At 36.6% G+C, this 20,865-nt stretch overlaps 1 protein-coding gene across 8 annotated transcripts in view; it reads left to right on the top strand.

Moving 5' to 3' along the window:
• The window catches only part of KCNIP4 (potassium voltage-gated channel interacting protein 4), a 382,078-nt gene that overhangs the window by 339,771 nt on the left and 21,442 nt on the right, over positions 1-20,865 (top strand). For all 8 annotated transcript variants that reach the window (XM_030270842.4, XM_030270835.4, XM_030270837.4 and 5 more), the window contains one exon: positions 2,106-2,230. In XM_030270842.4, the coding sequence (XP_030126702.1) occupies positions 2,106-2,230 (125 nt within the window). The remainder of the gene's footprint in view (positions 1-2,105; positions 2,231-20,865) is intronic.

The following is a 20,865-nucleotide window of genomic DNA, read 5'->3' as shown; positions in this document are numbered from 1 at the left end:
ACTTTTCTGCATATTTTAAAGTATAGAATTTTGTTTTCCAGTCTGGTAGCTAGAAGTGTGAAGAAAAAAAATTAAAACCTGCAAATGATTCATGAATGCTATAGCATTTTAGTTGTCACACTTAGTTGATTTTGAGGAAGTTTATGATGATCTTGCATTTTTATTATGTCTATCTATAAGAGACTAGAGAAGTCGAGTGTAAAGAATGTTATACTGACCCTTTAAATTAACATTGTCCACCTATTGCAGTCTTCTACATGCTTACTGAATCACTTAAATGCAATAAAAATGTTTACTGCTAAGGATATACCAAATATTGTGCTCGGCACACTGTCTGGTCTTTATCTCTAGGCTCACATTTATTATATGTATTCATTTAGCTTCCAGAAAAGCTTGTAGATGTCTCTCTAGGTAGCCAGATGTTTTACAAATGGGCACTTAGAAAACTGATTTCAAGTTAAGTCTTTTTTTGTCTAAAACCAAAGCCCATTTAAATCCCATGTAAAACTTCGAATATAAAATACAAGTGAGCTTTCAACAATATTTATTCTCAGGTTGATTTTTTTTTTTGCCAATTTAGTCAGTGTTGAGTTGCAGTTAACCAAAAAAAAAAAAAAAAATCATCTGAATCACACTGAGATCATCCTCCTGAGAAGAGTGCTAGCAGCAACATATTTTTCACAGGAGAAAGGACAAAGCCCTAATTTTTGTGAGGATTTTTCCAAATAGTCTATCTATTATTTAAAATCTCTTTAAAGGTTGTTTATTTTTTGTTTAGCTGAACTGTATCCTCTGATGCCAAATTTCTCCCAAGCAGCTGAAAGCCATTATTTCTGCATTATAGCAGAACAAAAATATATGAAACTGTAGGCATAATACTACTTTAATCTATTCTATGTGTTTGTGAATATTGAACCAAATAAACTTTATTCTAAGAATAAAGAGTCCCAGAATCTAATTAAATAAAATATGTATCTTCAGAATTCTATAAGTGAAAATTAGGCATTTGTAATGTTGTATTTCTATAATTCCTATAACTCTTAAATGAAAATAAGGCAGTAATTTCATTAAATTAATCTGGACTACTACATAAGTTACGTTTAAGGCTGTCAGTACTTATAAATGGACACACACATTCGTATTTTTGATGACAAGTGACTGGCACGCTATTGTAGGTTCCTTTAGCTGTTTCATTGAACTGTCGCATATAAAACTCTACCTAGGAAAAAATGCATTCCTAATTCTCATAGTTTTTGGTCTACAATGAAGTGTAAACCTTGAATGTGTATATCCACATTCTTACTTACCTAAATAAGAGATCATAAAAACTATGATGTTCCCCACTTAGGCTGCTCACCCTAAATAATATTTCTCCTAAAGGGTCAGTTGTACAATACTCAAAGTAAGACCTGCTGCTGAATGTCCAACATCAGCATTCCAGAGGACAACTTCACAATAAAAATCCCAGCCTGATACAATCAATTCACATCTATCATATTAACTGAAGGAAAATTTTCAGTTTTCTGGAGTCACTAAAGTTTTATAAAATTGTTTCCTTTGGTCACAGAGTTGTATAAACAGAAAAGTCATACTGAATGTATCATGCATGCTCTTGCAGAATGTTGGCTTTCCAGTTTATTGCTATTACTACTCATGAGATAATATGCAGGCTACTGGATCATCACTGCTGTTCACTGTTCTTTGCAGCCACAGAAGCAGATGATGGACACCCTTTTCCTATGAGTTCAAAGTGAACTCATCATATGTCATTAAAGCTGCAAAACAAGCCTTTAAGAGAATGTCTTTTCCTTTTCCTTTTCCTTTTCCTTTTCCTTTTCCTTTTCCTTTTCCTTTTCCTTTTCCTTTTCCTTTTCCTTCTCCTTCTCCTTCTCCTTCTCCTTCTCCTTCTCCTTCTCCTTCTCCTTCTCCTTCTCCTTCTCCTTCTCCTTCTCCTTCTCCTTCTCCTTCTCCTTCTCCTTCTCCTTCTCCTTCTCCTTTTCCTTCCCTCTTCCCTTTTTTCTTCTCTGTCTTTTTGAAAGGGTTAAGTATTTTTATTTCCAGTATCTCTTGTTGAGCTTTCCTTCTGTGTCTCTTGTATTCTGCAGACACTGTAGAAGATGAAATGGAAATGGCCACAGTACGACATAGACCTGAAGCTCTTGAACTGCTGGAAGCACAGAGTAAATTCACAAAGAAGGAACTTCAGATCTTATATAGAGGTTTCAAGAATGTAAGCACTTCCTTTCTGAATTTGCAATCTGTTTATGGGATGTGCCACTGCAGTCTCAGCTGTGTAAGTGACTAGCAGTGCAGCTCATGAGATTCAGTAGCTAAATACTGCATATCGGATCAGATGAGGAAACAATCACTCTGAAACAATTGGTCTAAAGTCATTAAACTATTTAATGAACAAAAAATGCAGACAAAAGAGAAAGCTTCAAGGAGAGAATAATTATAACTTAGTAGGAGAAGTTAGTTATTTATTCTTAGTAGAATAAGTACAAATTATATAGTAAGACAAATTGAAATTTGTGTTGAGGTTGTTTATCTAAGGATGCAATAATGGAAGAGTCCTGAAAAACTTGGTCAATAAGAAGAAAGATTTTGATTTTTGTATTCCCAGGAAGTAATTGATTTCAACTGCACTAGATGACTTTTTAAATTTGGTGAACAGCTGTAGATAACTTCATCAGTTCTCACTAGTTCTAGAAATATGTAAACTTCTTAGATCCCTTTACTAGGAGTAATTGTGATTTTTTTTTTTTTCTGAAAATGTGTGATGTAGTGGCAGGTCCAATGTTTTATTTATCAGGGGTCCCAAATTTGGACCCCAGTACATGGGTGTAGTCTGACTCACTTTCCAGTGTACAGCTGCCCTGTAGTGCTGGGCTTGGCTTTGACATGTGAGGCATGTAAGACAAGTACAGCAAAGAAATAAAACTCAAAAAGATGTTAGTAACTAGTATTGAACTCTGTTTTTTAAAAAAATATACTTTTTCTCTATTTATTTTACTATCCTTTATCTCATTAAAAAATATGTGGAATATTGAATGCCATTAACATTTAAAATATTTTAAAATATTCTATTAAAAATTAATAATAGCAAAATTTTAATAATCAATGTCTAATTTAATCTATAATTTCATCTGTAAGTATTGCAACTGTACAGATGCTATGTCTCCTGCTAAGCTGACACTAAAGATTAATTGCATTTATCACCTTGAAGTCTAATTTTTCTTTCACACTTCTTGGGTGAAAAGAGACAATCTCTTGCCCATGGCATTTACTACTCAGATGAGTTAATAAAAGCACAATGAAGCTCCCTTATGGAATCAGGGAGGATATCTTCAATAGCTTGTAAAAGAAGTATAAATCTTGCAGAGTTCTTTGCTCTCCTGCATTCTGTAAAGAAAGCAAGACATGCAAAGCGATGTTTTAAACACATTTTTTTTATCAAAAGCTTACAGTGCAAGCAAGACAGAATCACTTAATGTGTCCTGTCTGTATCATTATCAGTTCCAGAAAGTATATAATGTTGGCATGCTGGTGATTAACAGTGATTGCTCTTAAAAGCTTTTCGTTTCCTCAGGGTTCCAGAGAACATTCCCCTGCTAATGACAATATTCTCCAGGCATTGCAAATCATGATCTAATGTCCCTAATTATCTAAAGCAAAAAAGTACAAAGTATAGAAGATAAAATAAGCCTTCTGTCTGTTTATCCAAGAATAATTATTTTTAGAGTTTCAGAAACTAAGAACCTTGATATTGCTTTGCATAAAATGAAGTATGGAAAAAGAGAACAGATTATAAGGAAGTATTTTAATTGATACCTTTTTCTGGCTTTTTCTGAAAAGAGAAATTCTAGCTCTTCATATTCCTTTCTGTTCCAAGATGTAAGTTCTACTTGGAACTTACATGGTAGGACATGGTAAGACATTTTTATCCATATGTTTCATTTCCTTATAAGTACATGATCATTCAAGATATGCATGTATGACATATCTTTGACTAGACAGAGTTAATGGGCATGAACTTCAGCAGTTTCTTGGGTAATATCATTGCAAAGTTATCAATTATGATCTAAAATGCTGTAAAGCATGCCCAGGGCTAGTGACTGTTACAAAGATAAATCAGTTTAGAGTCATATTTTTTAGCTCAGGCATTAGATTTCAGAAATGGATGATTTCAAGCTTTTTATTGAGTTGGAGTTCGTTTTATTTCTCATATTAACAGTTTCTACTGCAATATATTGTGCTAGATCACAGTTCTGTAATCACTTCAGAGAACTGGTAGGACAAGTCTACCTCAGCTCTCTGAGCACCTTGTCTATGCTGATTAGTTTACCTTTCCTGTCACATATCTACCTTTTTTCGTGTACACCTTGAGTAGCTTTGGTGGGTACTGGTCCACAATGGCATTGCAATGTCTCCCATGGTCTGTGCTTGGACCATTCCCCCCTTAACAGTGCTCATCATCCTCTTCTGCCTGCCACAGGCCACCTGCCTTTTCACATTGTCATCCTGCTTGGTGCTATCCTGCCAGTATTTCCAAGCACAGATAATGCTGTGTGCTTCACATGTCTGCTTCGTGTACCGACATCTCCTGGGTGCCACCCAGCTGGACCCTGACTTTGCTTTGTTGGGCATGAGCCAGCAAATGTCTGTCTGTGCAGAAAAGGCAGTTCTGCTTTAGGTAAGGCATTTCCAGCAGGTCGAGGGAGCCCTGGGAGGCCACACCAGCCCTTCACTCAGCACTGGTGAGGCCACATCTGAAGTGCTGTGGCCTCTTCTGGGCTCTCCAGTAAAACAAAAGTATGGATATACTGGAGACAGTCCAGAAAAGGATCACAAACATGTTTAAGGGACTGGAGCACCTCTCCTGTGGGGAAAGTCTGGGGGAGCTGAGACTGATCAGTCTGGAGAAGAGAAAGCTCAGCAGGGACCTTACCAGCATATAGAAATATCTGAAGGGAGGGTGTAAAGATAGAGCCAGGCTCTTTTCAGTAGGGCCCAGTGCCTGGAGCAGAGGCAGTAGGCACAAAGTGAAACACAGGATGTTCCCTCTGTACATCAGGAAACACTTCTTTGCTATAAGGGTGACTGACCACCAGCCCAGATTGCCTACTGGGTTTGTGTCATCTTCCTGCTTGAAGATATCCAAAAGTTAGTTCTCTGGACATGGTCCTGGGGGTCCTCTCCAGGTGGGCCTGCATACGCAGGAGTGTGCAACCAGATATCTCCAGAGATCCCTTCCAATCCCAGCCATTCTCTGAGTCTGTGATATCCTGTTTCATCATTCCACTAAGAAGGAAACTACTGAAAAGATTTAATGAAAGACACAGGCACATACATATTTAACATGATGTCATCAAAATCTTGTGCAGATCCTACTTCTGTGCTTTATGCTTTTTCACCTGATAATTTAATATAGAACAAGATAAATTAAAGCATAAATTATTGTCATTCTGCTGATGTTGTGGTCCTGTTAGATGAAACTAGCAGCATCCTACAGCACATTAGTACTAATTGAAAAGCTTTTGTTTATAGATTCTCACTCCAGCCTGCTTATTTATCTGAATCCTGTTGAGTTTTAGGATGTCTCTTCTGAGAAAGGGATGAACAGAACTTACCTCCAGTTATTTGTTATTTCTGACTTCAAATTGCTTATGCATAGTTCTGACTGACTTCAGATAAGAATGCAATAAAAATGCGCCTGTTTTTCTGTAGTATTGGTGATTACAAAGTTTTATTTATTATCATCAATTTGATTTTCCACTGAACACAAAATACATGCAAAATCTAGGCAGAAGGAGCACAGGGTCTCACAGACCATCTTTGTGTGAAAGTTTTAGTAAGTCTCAGATCACATTGTAGTAGAGCTTATGCTCTGAGTAAGCAAGACCTAGAGTATAATTGCAGGAAATGCTCAAAGATGATTGAAATGCCTTTGGGACAGTGGGTGTTTTGGTAGAACTCAAAGTCAACATTTAAAATGAAAGGGGATATACACTAAAGAAAATGTAAGGAGATGGGATAAGCACCTTCAGATAACATAACAACTATTGTATGGAAAATGATCAAGGGGGAACTTATGTCTTTATTAAGTAACTTAGCCATTTTTAAGGTTCTATACTATCCTTGAAAAATGAGCTTAATATAAGTCCTAAGCCCTTCTCAGGCTGAAAAGGTTGTCCCCAGCACTCTGGCTTTACAATATTCCTGTGCTGTTGTTGATGAATTGTTGCTCAGCTGTCACCACAGTGGGACATTTCCAATTTGTATTTGGCTTCCTGTCATCCCATTGCTTGTAAATTGAAATTGTGATTGCTGCAGTCATTAACCTTTCAAACCAACAGCTCTGTGGCAGTCCTAGTATAAGTGGTACTTCACAATAACTTGTACAGACTATCAAGCATGGACTCAACATGTGGTCGTTCTTTCTCATCTGTCCATTGATAGATCTCTCCTAGTTTTAAAAACATCCATTTAAAAATACCTAGATAATCCTTTTGCTGCACAGAAGATGCTCCTGCACTAAATTTAAATGTTAATAATATTTTTATTTTTGTTGATTATTACTCTAAAAATTTTTATAGCGCTCTGTGTTGGGAAGCTCCTAGGCTTTTCCAGAAAACTGGAAGGATTTTTCATGAGTCTTTTATCTTACCTGGCTGTATGTCAGAGAAAATGTAAATTAAAGTAATAATGAATAAAAATGTCTGTGGACACATACTGGTGCTTTAAATAGGCATCTCCACACTTTTTATATTTATTGGGAATTTTTCAGACACTTTCTGAGACATTTTTCTTCCCTTTTGCAAATGAGACAAAGAATGATCATAAGAAAATAAATCTGACAGTGTTACAGCTCAAAGACTGGTTCCCTTATCACACTACCCATCTTCTATGTGCATGAGTTGAAATATGATAATGTATTCAGATAAATTTCTATTTCAGTTATGATTTGATGGAACCATTGTATAACAGTATGTTGCATTTGTGAGTCTCACAGAAAGTTTAATGGAAATTAGTTTCAGAGGTGATAAAGCTCATTTATTGATTGTCTGAAGCATTTCAGATTTGTGTTTGAACATTTTCTCATTTAATTAGAGTTTTAAAAAACAAAAGAAAAATTATAAATTTTATGAAAGTAATTGAGATTTAGAAGGGCAGAATTGAATTAGTAGAGAATCAAATATTTTTCACTGTATCAATAATTTTCACCGTATAAGTAATTTTTCTACTCCTGCAAATTTTTCCTTAACAATGAAGATGAAAGTTGGGTGTATCATGTGCATTTTGCAGGATATGCACTAACTTGTGCAAAAGCTGAAATACCTCAATGTAATTTTGAGTACCAAAGTTAAAGTTTTCAGAATGATTAAACTTTTCTTAAATGTTTGTATGCATTATATTCTAGGAACACACTATACATTTGGGTTTGTTCTTTTTTTCACTGCAATTGGGACCTACTTGGTAAGAAAGAAGGTATGAGAAACGTATTTCAGTGTCCCACACATGGATGGCTTTTACCTTTTTGGCTCTGCTGTTTGCACAGCCTCTGACCTATGTCTAATAGAGATGTGCATTTCTGTATTTCACTTCTGCCTTTCAAGTGTAGTTTCTAAAATAATCAATGTCTTGATTAGAAATTATTTAGTACAAATTGAAATCTTGTACTTACAGGGGACATAGACATTTGACTATTAAAGAGATGAAAAAATTTTAATTCATTGCAAAGAGTTAAAATACCTCTGTGATGATCCAAAACAGAGATTTTTGAACCTCCATTCCATTCTTACTTAACTTTTCCACCTGTTCTAAAGCATGACAAGGGACAATGACAACATAATCCTCTTAGTTTATATCTCTGGAACATTGACTATTATGAAACAGAGGCTTTCATGCTACAAGGAATAATATTTTAGCTCAGATCATCTTTCTCTGAACTGGCTGTCACCTATCTCACAGAGACAATAGGATTGTTCAGTTCAGTTCAGATTGGTCTTCAGTTTGTTGTGATCACATTCATTTCTACACTGAACCTCTATGTTTGTATTGCAATGAGTAAGTGCAGATTCAAGATTAATAGAGACCAGAACAGGAAGGGAAAACCCCAAACTGAACATGAGTGGAAATGACACTAATGCAAGAGTATTTTGCCCCTGACAGCAATCCTCCAAAGCTTGTTCTTGTAGGTGAAGAGCTTAAATATGCTTTTCAACCCCCATGTGGAGCCCCAGGACAGCAAGGAAGATTTTTCATTTGACCAGCAGTCGGTGCAGTTGCTTTTCCTTAAGATTTGATGACTGTCTGTACAAGTCTTAGGGCTTCACAGCATGCAATCTTAGCAAGATCTTTCCAGATGCAGAATTTCTGACCCAGCAGAAGACAGCCTAGAAGAAAAATATAGATCAGTTAAAGGTTTCCTTGGCTAACATGAATCAATACTAAACCATTTGAGCTGTATCCCTCTGTGACTCTGAATATCAAACAGGGGATGCTCTACTGGGCATCAGTGCATGAGACATTCCCATAGTGCTGAAAGCTTTTGCAGACCCCTCTGCAGAAAGCAGGGTTTGAACACCAGTGTTGTGGACATGCAGAGGTTGTACATACAAAGTACCAACAACTTGTCTTTTCAGATAGACATAGTGATGGCAGTTGAATAGGTTGTGCCTCAAGCATATAAACCTGCTGAATTTTGGGCATAGAAATGCCAGTAAAATAGAAAAAAGTACATGGAGATTCTAAATCTTACAAGAAAATCAGATAGTAGTAATTTAAACTGAAAATAAACATTCCCCTATGTTAAAAAACTCGTGTGACTTGTTTGTCTTAATAAACTAAACAACAGGCAACAGCATAATGAAGCTGAAGCAAATAAACCTAGAATCTAGATACCTAGTGTGCTGTCAATAGACAGATTTCTGTAAACCTTCTTTTTCTCTCTTAGGCTTCAGAAGACGTGCAATGCACTTGAGCTATGCAATGCATAGCTCAAATTTCCCTTTTTAAAAGTTGAGCTCTTGTTTTCCAGTTGTGCCTCAGATCAATTGTTTTATCAGTTTTAGATGTCTGAAGAATAACAAAAAAAACAGCCCTTGCAAAGGAAGAATTTTGTCATTATTCATTCATTTGGCATTAATTTGTTAGGGACTTAGAGGGAACTCTTCCGTATTTCAAACAAGGCTATGTGAAAATATTTTACCAATGCGCAATAAATAATTCTTACATTCATCATATATTTCCTTTGAGTGTTAGTAAAGATACTTGAAGCATTTCAAAAAGTTTTGAAGTAGACTAATTTGAAAGTACAGTTTGACAGACCTAGAGTATACTTGTCAGCCGTCACAAATTTACAGATCTTAGTGTGTTCAGCAGAGGTATTTGTTTCAATTAGTCTCACAGTTACTAGCAGAGATTGAAACCTTCTTTCTGAAAGTTAATAATGACCTCAGTCCCTACACTTCCATTCATCTCATGGCTTGTATGAGACACTTCACGTTGTGCTCACTAGGGAAAAAATGTCGTCTGGCTTACCAAGGACTGTCTTCATAATAGTGGCTACTTGCTCATGAATTATCTCTGAAAATGGTAGGTGCCAAATGTCTAATTAAGAAATGTACAAAAAGTCTGTGACTTAAATACCCAATAGTAGTCCAGAGCATCAAATGCCTCTAAAGTTCTTTGTAAAAAAAAAAAAAAAAAAAAAAAAAAAAAAAAAAAAAAAAAAAAATCTGCATTAGATTTTAAGATTTTAGTGGAATTTTATTGTTCTGTATGCTTGTGAGCCCATTCTATTTGGAATTGGCAGTACCCTGTCCTGTGCTCTGGTGTGCTCTCCCTGGAGCTCACAAGTGCCAGTCTGACACTTGGAAGCACAGAGCAGACCTTCTGCTTTATCAGCCAGATGCTCAGTGTAACTCATCTGCTGGAAGAGCTGTTTTCTACCACATGAGCCTTTATGTGCACCAGTTTGGAATATAAATGTTTATGTACTAGAATACGAGCAGCCACATGTCGTCTTTGGCTACAGCTCACTGCAGTCACTTTTTTGCAGCATCTGGGCTAAGCACTACAGAGGCTGGCATTTGAGCTATGTGCAGTGGTTGGATTTTGGTTTCTGGGTAATCACTACCATTAAAGATGTAACTTTTGGTGCAATGCAACTCTGATGATGTTGTAATTTAAAAATTTGGTAAGGAGACACCTCTTACTCTCCTTTCTCTGCCCATCCTATTTACTTCATGAGCTGCAATGTATATTAACTGTATCTGCTGTAAACATTGTACTTTATAACACACAGCTTAACATAAAATTGTTCTGTGAGAATATTTATCAGTGGAGACAGCAGCATTCAAAGCTCTCTCTACTTGGCTTTCTTGCTACCAATTTCCTTACATTCAAAGGTTTTGTGTACAAAATATTATAATTCTTTATTTAATCTTGTACTAAGTTGTCTCTCCGTTCCCCTCCAATTTGGATGCAGCATGTGGACACACATATTTTCAGGTGGGATGCTAAGCCTGCAAAATGAAGGGAGAGGGAATAAATATATGAAACTTCTTAATCGTGCAATTCAGCCTTTTGGGCTCTGTGGACTTGATAGATAAATCACATTTGTGCTGGACTCAGGTATCTGTCATGGATCCCAGGAATTTCCAAATTATTTTGGATCTTTATATTTTTTTCCACTTCAAATTTCTGATCAATGTGAACAAAATTAGCAACATACAAGTTTTGTCAGAAATAAGTGAAGCAGTCCCTTATTTATTTCAACAGAATTAATTTTTGGTTACAAATATCTTTAGATAAACATCTCTGCTAAAAATAAACACTGGTAAATCTTCAAATAAAATAGCAAATCACAAGTGACAAAGCCTCCAGGTCAAGTCTTTCAGTGTCAGGGAAGTTTATTAAAACTCTTGGGTCAACCTGCATTTACCTCTGAGTGAAAGTGTTTGACAGAGTCCGTATTCTTTAGATCAGCTGGACATTTGTGCAGTTGCACTTCAGTTATGTGAATGATTCTCATATTAGCTTTCAAGTAATGGAATTTATTCAACCCGATGAATTCCATTGTGAAATAGTCTTAAAAGATCGTAGATACCGTGATGTCAGAGAAGAAATAGGAGCCAATAACTCAGAAGACAGCATGATTCAGTAAACACAGCATGAAACTAGAACTCTAAAGACTCCAACCTTTTGGCTCCTTGGCTGGCTTATTAACTGCCACACACCTTTAAAAGCCTTAACTATCACACTAAAAAGCCTTCTGGGTTGCCTGAGACCATTATACCAGTGCTTCAGGGCCTGCGTGGGCTCCACATTGACAGCTGCCTGATTTAACGTCTCTGGTCTGACAGCCAAAACCTTTCAGAGGGTCCCTGGCTATCTGAGAGATTGCTTCTCAGCCATTGATCAAAGCCTCCTCAAACACATCTTGGGAACAAAGTGGGGAGTACCAGTGGGGGGGCTGCTGGCTGTGGGAAACTGAACTTTCCCAGGAGCTGGAGATAGCAAAGTTCATCCCTAGAGGAGAGGAAAATGAATGCTGAATTCCTCGGTGTTAAGAGCAAAATGTGTGGGCAGTGTATTTGAGGGAGCTACTTTACCCCTCAATGGCCAAGCTCCATATCTGTCAAGTAGAAATCACAGTAAACTCATGCCTGAAAAAACACTGCTCTAGGAAGCCCTTTATGTGTACTTTATGTATTTTTAACAATTATTTACTCACTCCATTTATGCATCTCTGACACTGTGATCAGCTTCACAGTAGCCTCACAAAAAAGTGCCAAGAACAACTTTTCAAATATATAATATATATATAATATATAATATTCAAATATACTGAGTATAGCAGTATTTGTATCTGAAATACTAGCTACAAGCAATTACAAATATCAGAACATCAATATGATTATGATTTTTCTGGTGATTTAAGCACTGTATTTAGATGCACAGGCAACCAAGTCAATAGTCTACTTCACTGAAAAAGAGGTATTGTACCACCCCTGTAATGGAACATAAGTTATAGCAGTCTTAATTTCTCACTTTGTTCTCAAAATCAGTGGTTATGGAACAAAGACAAATTTAATGTGCCATAAACTTAGCAGACTGTGCAAGAAGTTTTTATGTCCAGCAATTTCAGCCTCAATGTATCTTCATAAGGAATGATAAAACTATGAGAAAGAAAATCTGTTTTTTAGGCCTAAACGGATTGACAGATGACTTTTTTTAGATGTGTCTGATTCTCTAGTTATCACTTTTTATTCTTCTTATTACCTGTTTTAACTGAGAAATGTCTTCTTTTTTATTCCTCTATGTTCATGTTTTCATGAAAATATGACAGCAAATATCAATCACCATTTATATAGTTTTATATATTTATATATTTTTTAAAATATTCAGTTTCAATGATTTGACTTATGCTACAAATTTTAGATATGCTCCAAAAGCAATGTATCGAGTATCCACATATGAGGAAAGGAAAGCTCCAGAACAGTCTGAAGGAGATTCATATAGTTCATTTAGGTATTTTGTTGTGCTAAAAAATTATCAGTTCATATGTCTTGCTAAACTTCAAATTCCATTCTGATGCTTTTCTCATGTCTTTGAATTGCAGGAATAATATCTTCTTTATAAGCAGTAATGGCACATCCTCCCTTGTCTTATGGAAATGTTCACCCTTCCTTCTCCTTCTCAAAAGGATGTAGATGAATGGCCACAAAGCCCGTACACTCTGGTCCTTCCATGATCACCATGAGCAGTAAAGCTCTTGTGGCCAAGTGTCTTCTCCTTTACCAAAGACCTGCACTCTGGGGAGACCTTTGGTCAGCAGAATAGAAGTGTCAATGTGCTGTGCTGGTGGACTGGGCGAGCACAGAAGTGAGTGACAGTGAGGTTTTGATACATGGGGAGGGGACCCTGTCTCAGACACTGAGTGCCAGAGTTCCTCTAGGATGAGGCACTGTCCTCACTGTGTGGACAGGGAAGAGGCATTTCATCCCACAGACCTCATCTCTCACCCACAGCAGCCTCAATTCACGTCATTGCCTCAATTGGGTCTGATTTTCCCCACTGTACTTGGTGAATCAGCTCCAACGTATGCTAATATCAGGCTCAGTTTTATAAATATTTATGCAGGTAAGCACATTTGTTCTTCTGTTTGCACTGCTGGGGCCCTTCTCCTGAGACAAAGCGTTGTTAGTAGCGGAGAAAGCACAAACCTTTGTTAAAGGGTAAATGTATTACCATATAAAATATAAATAATGAGCACAGTGTTTGATTTTCAGTGTCTAAACCAGTCCCCATTGAATTTTATGTTCTTTGCCATTTCTGCAAGCTGGCAGGAGACTGTAGGCACTGAAATTCCTTGGTATTTTCATTGTATTTAGCACTAACCAAATATTGACCTGTCTGCCTTTACCATTGCACATCTTTGAAAGAAACAAAGAGCAACCGCTCTGAAAAAATACTGGAATAGCCTGACTTAGGACACACTTTGAGCCTGATTATCTTTCATTCAGTCATGTGTCTAAGGAATGCAAAACTGTGTGTTCTTACTTCATTTTTCAAATGAAAGTTTGGTTTGATGTCAGTACTTAGTATCAAGATCCAGTTGATTGACAAGCATTTAAGACAGGATATTTTTTCACCCTGACATGCTGTTTCTCCTTCATAAATACCTTGAACTATATTCAAGCTTTTCCATTTTCTGATATGGCTGTGGTGCAAGTCCACTAACATTTAGCAGAAGGCTGTAAGTACAATTCCTTCCTCAGTGAATCTTCCACTCCTCAAGGATATAAGGAGCTTCTAGGATAAACAAAAGCATCCTCATGTAGGAAAAACAAAATAAATGCCTCCATTATTTTAAAGAATGGAATTGACCATTAAAATATTGTTTTCGATTCTGCTCAAGAGAATCACTTGAGTGGATCTAACAGGGTACACCCAAAGGACCAGCACTTGCTAATGTGGAGTTATTCCTTCTCCTCTCACCTTGGATTTCAGCTGATTTGAAAGGACTTGATTAAAAGAATTCACTTGGGAATGTGTTAAAAGCAAGTCACTGAAGCAGTGCTCACCTAAATACAGCTTTTCCCAAGAGGGTGAGCACCTTGTGTTTGCCAAAGTGTTTACAACAAGGTGCACTGCTGAAGTATGGGTTCTGCTGCATTTAGTTTAATTATATTTCCTGCTTATTTGTCAAGTCAAGATTGTAAAATGCCATCCTGCAGTGACAAGTAAGGGCAGAAACACTAAGCACCACTCAGATGCCTGGGACTTATCCATGAAGTTTAGTGTATCAAGCTTTCAGGTGAGCTTTTAAGTTCAAATCTTTAGCCATGTTGTTTACTGTTGTTTTACTGCCAGTGCTAATAATAACAAACTGAAAATTTCACTAGTTAGTGGGCACTGCTAAACAAAGAATGGCTCTGATTAAAAGCATTTGCTGGCAACTTGCCTGCTGAGTTGTGGAAGCAGCCAAAGTGTTGATTGTTATTTACTGTGTGAAGCCACACATGCTGGATGTGAGCCAGTTCCTTTATTTCTGCTTGTTTTCCTCTGAAACTGCCATAGCAAGTAGGGGGTGGAAAGAAGCTTTTGTTCATTAGAGTATCCTACAGTGTGAGGCTTAAAATGTGGTACATCTTTGCTGTGCCACAGGGAAACATTGTTGTATCTCTTCTGCAGGTGGCTAAGTAGAAGCAAGTTTTGTGTTTTACCTGATGAGACAAAGCCTGGAAAGAGTTTTTACATGTATTTCACCAATGGATGTTAATGGAGATGCTGTCAAATCAAAACTGCCACAACATTCCTAGAAATGTAGACTGTAGCCAGTGAGCTATATATAAAATGAGTTTACAGCTCCTGTGAAAGAAATGAAAATGCAACAACCTGAGGTGTTCCCTCTGTGAGTCTTTAGCCGAAGTAATCCTACTGTACTTTAAGTTAAAGAGGAAAGACCAAAAGGAAAGTTGTCCCTTTAGACCCAGTAACTAGTGCTCTCTGTTTGGGTCTGCCTTTTGAGTCTTATAAAAGAGCTTAAGCTTTACACTGGTAACCAAATAGGCAAATTCATTGGAAGATTTAAGAGTTGGGACAAATGACTTTCTGAAGTAACTGTACTTAACTGTTCCTAACCACTTCCCTAACCATTACTTGTATGTCTTTCATCCCATGCAGCTTCTATAAAGACTGAAGAAAATATTTCTTTCCCACCATCACTCTTAGCTCTCTAGGCTCACAACTATATTCAAGGAAACAAGAGTAGAGAAAGTTTTTTTGTGTTCTGATCTATAAGGATTGGTTCTGCAATAAATGAAAGCAACTCTCTTAGGGAGATATTTGGGTCCTCCTGAAGTAAATAAATCTGATCCATGATATAATTATGGTTACACATATTTCATCATTCATCACTTTCTTTGTTACAACATCTTTCTATATGATGGCATGGAAGTTATTTCTAAAAATGCGAACCAAATATTTTTTTCAATAAAGAAGAGGTGCGATGAAAGTGATTTTTTTATAGCCCACTCCTGAGAAAACTAGCATGAGAAATCAAATTAAAAAAAAAAAAACAAAAACAAAACGAAAAACGAATTCAATTTCAATAGACAGGAGGTTAAATTAATAGCTTTCTCTTCCCTGGTAATGCAAAATATAGAAGTGAAAATTGAAGTTAAAAACACCAGTGGTTTTCAATATAATTGAGTTGAACATAGGTTCTTTATTAGAGAAAATGGGTGAAAATACATCAAACTAGAAATAGATCATTATAAATCTATTCATATGTAGAAAATATATTGTTATACATAGCGGGAACAATATTTCACAGATGAAGAGCATACTAATTCTGGCCTTAAATTTTTCATAAAAACTAATTTCCAGTAGTGTAATAAATAAAATTTCAAAACCCTCACACCACCTTTTATTTTGAGCTTCTACAATTTCAGCTCTCTGAGTACCTTCATGTGTCTTATACATGTTAATATACTGGGACTGAACTATCCTATGACGTAGGAAAGGCTTTGAGCCAATACTCTTGACTGAGCACCCGATGCACCTGTGTTCAAAATTGTCCTTTACCCTCCCTTACACAGCAGTCTGTGCTCTTGTCTCTGCATGTTTCTTGGTAATGAACAGCAGCTCCTTCAGCAGCCTTTTAGAAGAAAGGCAGGTAAGGTCTGGACTTGTTCCATTATAGTACAGGCCTGGGCAGACCCCAAAATGAGAGGTGTAAAGACAGAATAACACAAATTGTCATCCTTTGTGAGTAGTTTGAGACACTGTCCTGCCAATCATCCTCCCAGTGCTTTGACAAGCTGGCTTTTACAGCAGGCAAACAGCAAAGCTCAAGGAGAACACAGAGCTGGGTGAATAATGTAGCTGCCTGCTCAGAAGAGCCGAGGCAGGTATCTCTTCTGTAGTCACTGCAATTACCTCATGTGTGCACTGGTTTCCTAAAAACTTCCTCAAAGCGCCCATTTGATGTGCTGCCATGTTGAATGATAAATCTATACAAAGGAAACTAAATGTTTCTGTCCTTCAGGTGGTTTAAAAAAATGGTGTTTAAATGCAGGAGCTCAAATACTGACAATGCATCAGTCCAGAAGGCACCAGTTCAAAGAAGCAGATCAGAGAAATTACTGTCTAGAATAGAATACAAACACGTGGGGGTTTTCCTTTTAAGTCATAGTTGAAGTAAACCCTTGAAATTTTACCAAAACCTAATGGACAGTACTTAGCTTGTATTTCCACCTCTGAGAGTTTGTTGCTCTCTTGGGGACATCTAGGGCAGGAAAACAGCGGCTCTCTTCTCCCTACATAATCTTCTGTAATTTATTCTTCTAGAAGTATTTAAAGAAAAAAAAAAATTAAAAAGAAAAGGAGCATAAATATTGTTGTCTGTGATTTCTTAAAATCTGTATTAATGAGAAAAAGTCTTTTGAACTGTGACTATTCCCAGATTATTTCCAGTCTTAATTTCTCATGCTTTGTTCAGCCACATTTCAAATATTTCAAGAGAGAGGTTTTTCTCTGAATTAGGTTTCTGAGACTGCTTCACAGGCTAGTGCATGACATCTCTTTTAAGCATATCTTTTGAGGTTTTTTTAATACTACACTTGTTTTCTTTTTAACAACTTCAAAACCTTCTCTCCCTCAGACACCTCATTTTGTTTGTATCATCTGTTTTGAAGTCCTGCTAGAGTAAGTTCACTTTTATTAGCTGCTGCAGGATTTTTACCCTGCTCTTGGTGTTTCTTCAGTGTTGGCCAGTAGTGTGATCAGCACTCCAGAAATGCCATGCAGCCCCTTTTCACAAAGATAATTTCTGATATGTATTCTGTGTTTTTTATGAAATAATCCAGTACCAAAAGTGAACCCTGTATACTAAGACTACTTTCAGGACAGAAAATTAATCACACTTTCTCTCACTTCAAAGTAAATAGGCTATGAAATCTATTCCTGATGAATACAGCATGGACGAGTTTATTTATATTTACAACCAGGAAACTAATTACAAAATTACAAATTTATTTGGTTTTTAATTTACAATAAATTACAAATTTATTTATTCCTAGCATGCAGCTCTAAGGTAGGTCAAAATTTAGTTTAGCCCTCTTAGTATTTGGTAAATACATCTTTAATTCGAAAAGTATTTCCAAGTAAAATGGCTGCAATACTCATGAAGTAATATTTTAAATTATAGAAACTTATTTTAAAATGAATGAAATAATTACATTTATTAGGGGTAAGTATTTGGTCAGATTCAACAGCATGAACAAGAAGGAGGCTGAAGGCAATATTCCTAGAAGGCACATGCACATAGACCATATAAGTACATGCAAAAAGAGAAGATATTTGAATCAATGGATGTGAACATGTCTCCAAAATGAAGCAGGATGAAAACTGAAACAGCAGATGCAGCATGGGATGGGAAGTTTGTCATGCAAAATTCTTTAGCTGAAAGATATTCAAGGTTGCCAAAACTCCAGATTTATCCATCATTCGAAATTGTTATGCAGAAAAAAACTCAAAACTTTGTTTCTCCTTCATTCTCTTTTCTACGTTTCATTATTTCCCTGGCTTTGTGTCTTCTTGGTTTGCCTCTTGTCTGAAAAGGATGTTGATTAGGTAGTAGAGAAGAATCACCTACTGCAGTATTTCAAAAAATATGGAAGGAGAGTTGTCTTAGACAGTATGAGGCTAAATAATTTACATTTGAAGACCACGTGCTGGACAGGTAATTTCCCAGCAGCAAAATTGCAAGCAAGAGAGATCATCAAAAGGCAGAATCATATTGATTATTCTCTGTCTGTTTGTCAGTTTATATTATTTTCTCTTTAAAAGAGAAAGAACTGAATTCAGTTCAAGTTGAACATTCTCTGCTTTTTATTCTCCAGTCTGAAAATCTAATACATTCATGCAATTTTAAAAGATTGTCAAACAGAAATTTGCTGTAACAAAATCAATTTTATTTAGATCAAGGAAAGAGAGAATATAGGAAATTGTTTAAATAACCCTCACATTTTTCTTTCAAACTATTTAATTATTTCCCTCTCTTTTATAAGAGTTTAATGAAAGGTTAGATAGATTTTTTTAATTATAGTTGGTACAGTGGAAGTCAGCAATAGCTTGACATAAAACCTTGAGGCATACTTAACAATTACAATATTTAATCTCTTTCCCTGAACTGCACAAATCTCCTGATAAACACAATAAAACCAGATTTATGAGTCGAGAAAAGTACAGTCATGGAGGTAAATCATGTTGGCCACCTATATTTTTAGAATGAAATTACTCAAGATCAGAAGTGTTCCCTGTCATGTAGAGTCTCAGAGGAAAGATGCGTGCTAAAGAAAGAAAAGTTTGACCTGATATTTCTGGTAAATGTAATTGGCTAACATCTCAGGTTTTTAATGAATGTCCTTAAGACATCATTTCTACAGACCTCCAAGGCTGGAAAAGGTAAAATGTTACTGGCAATGCTGTGGCAAAGAACAGAGGAAAGTACAGAGGGACAAGCTAGAGAAACTCAAAATGTCATTCCTGGCTCTGCTAATATATAATTCTCTGAAGTATAGAATTCTCTGAACCTGAAAGTAGGTTGCCTTTTCAAGCAATGATTCTTTCAAACAGTGTGGTGAAACCAGAGCTTATTAAGCAACATAAAAAAAAAGAAGGACTGCCTTTGAAAGAGGTATGTAGATCATGTATTTTTCTAATAACAAAGGCTGCCAGCTTATTTTGAAATAAAAAATAGTAACTTGCATAGATTTTTGCAGAGTATCCTTAGTTCTCCTCTAACATCACAACATTTAATGCAGTCAGAAAATGGGACTCTCAGTCTTCAGAGCTTCAGACTAAGGACCCACAGAGTTGGAATTGTTGGCATTTCCTGCAAAAAGGGGAGTGCTTTCTTTGGAAAAATAGTATAGTTTGAATGTCTTTGTCAGCCAAGGAAAAGGGAAAAAATAGTTTTACATGTTAATAGAGTTAGATGACCTTGAATGTTCATTTTTTCATCCATTATTTATTAAGCTTCTGAGGAAATAAAAAGGCAACATCTGACCTATACAAATTCAAAAATACAGATTTTCTCTTTAATTTCTTCAAAGTGTGCCCAGCTCTTTTTTCTTTCTTGTCTGAACAAAAATTACCTGCAGAGCAAAAAGAAGCCACTGCTTCTTTTTCTAAATTTCAAAATCCTGCATTGCTTTTTCACACTCACACCCATCTTAGGGCAAAGGCTGCTTGCTCTTCCTCCTGAAGGTCTCGGAATGACATAGCTCATATACATTATATGCTTGGAAGAGGAGGTTGTAAAATACTTTTGTTAGATTTTCTACATTGAATACCTATAATATTATCTCAATGAGTATCTGAGGAACTCACTGATGTTTTCTTTATTGTGCTTTGAATCCAAGTAAAAATACTGCTCTTTTGCATGCTCTTATACAACTCCAGAAGGCTTCCCAAATGCAAGCAGCACAGTAGAATCATAACATCATAGAATCATCAAGGTTGAAAAGATGGCTGATGTCATTGAGTCCAACCATTAACCCAGTACTGCCAAAGCCACAACTAAACTATGTCCCCAAGTGCCACACCTACATGCTTTTAAATATCTTCAGAGATGGTGACTCAACCACTTCCCTGTGCAGCCTGTCCCAGTGCTTGATAACCCATTCAGTGAAGAAATTTTCCCTTATATCCAATCTGAACTTCCCCTGGGCCCATTTCCTTCTTGAGGCCATTTCCTCTTGTCCTATTGCTTGTTACTTGTAAACCTGCTAGAAACCATAGAGACAGTGGCCTAGCTGATAGAGTCTTTTTGGATAGCTGGTAAGAGAGAGACGTTTTAGAGTGCCCTCATACGCAAAGATGTGACAGGGAGATGCCTCCTCAATTATGGATTGCTCCTTACCTAATGAAGGGTGGAGGTTCATTTCACTGTTCCTCCCATTTCCCAAAGGCTTTGGTTCCAAAGGCAGTGTGACCCAGCAGTCAGTATTTATTTCATCTTATTGAGACCTGAGCTCTGCCTGCATCAGTGACAGCCTCTGTGCCCAGGGGCAAATAATTTAGTATGTGTGTCTCTGACACCGATGCTGGTTTCTGGTTTTTCAATTAAACAGAATTCTTTCTTGCTATATGTTTGCATGTGCTTAGTTATGATGAAAAGCTAATTTAGCTAAGGATAATTGACATAAAAGCATGATAATCCTAGACCTAAAGATCTGACACGCATTTCTCAGACCATGCATTTGGCACTCAATTAGAGAGTGTACTATTTGTTTCTTAGCAGAAGGTGACATATCTCAGTGGTTTTTATTTGATCTAATTGAAATA

The sequence above is a fragment of the Taeniopygia guttata genome, chromosome 4 (genome assembly GCF_048771995.1).
Source record: "Taeniopygia guttata chromosome 4, bTaeGut7.mat, whole genome shotgun sequence".
NCBI lineage: Eukaryota > Metazoa > Chordata > Aves > Passeriformes > Estrildidae > Taeniopygia > Taeniopygia guttata.
Note: the sequence above shows the minus strand (reverse complement) of the source record. Positions and strands in the feature narration are given on the sequence as shown.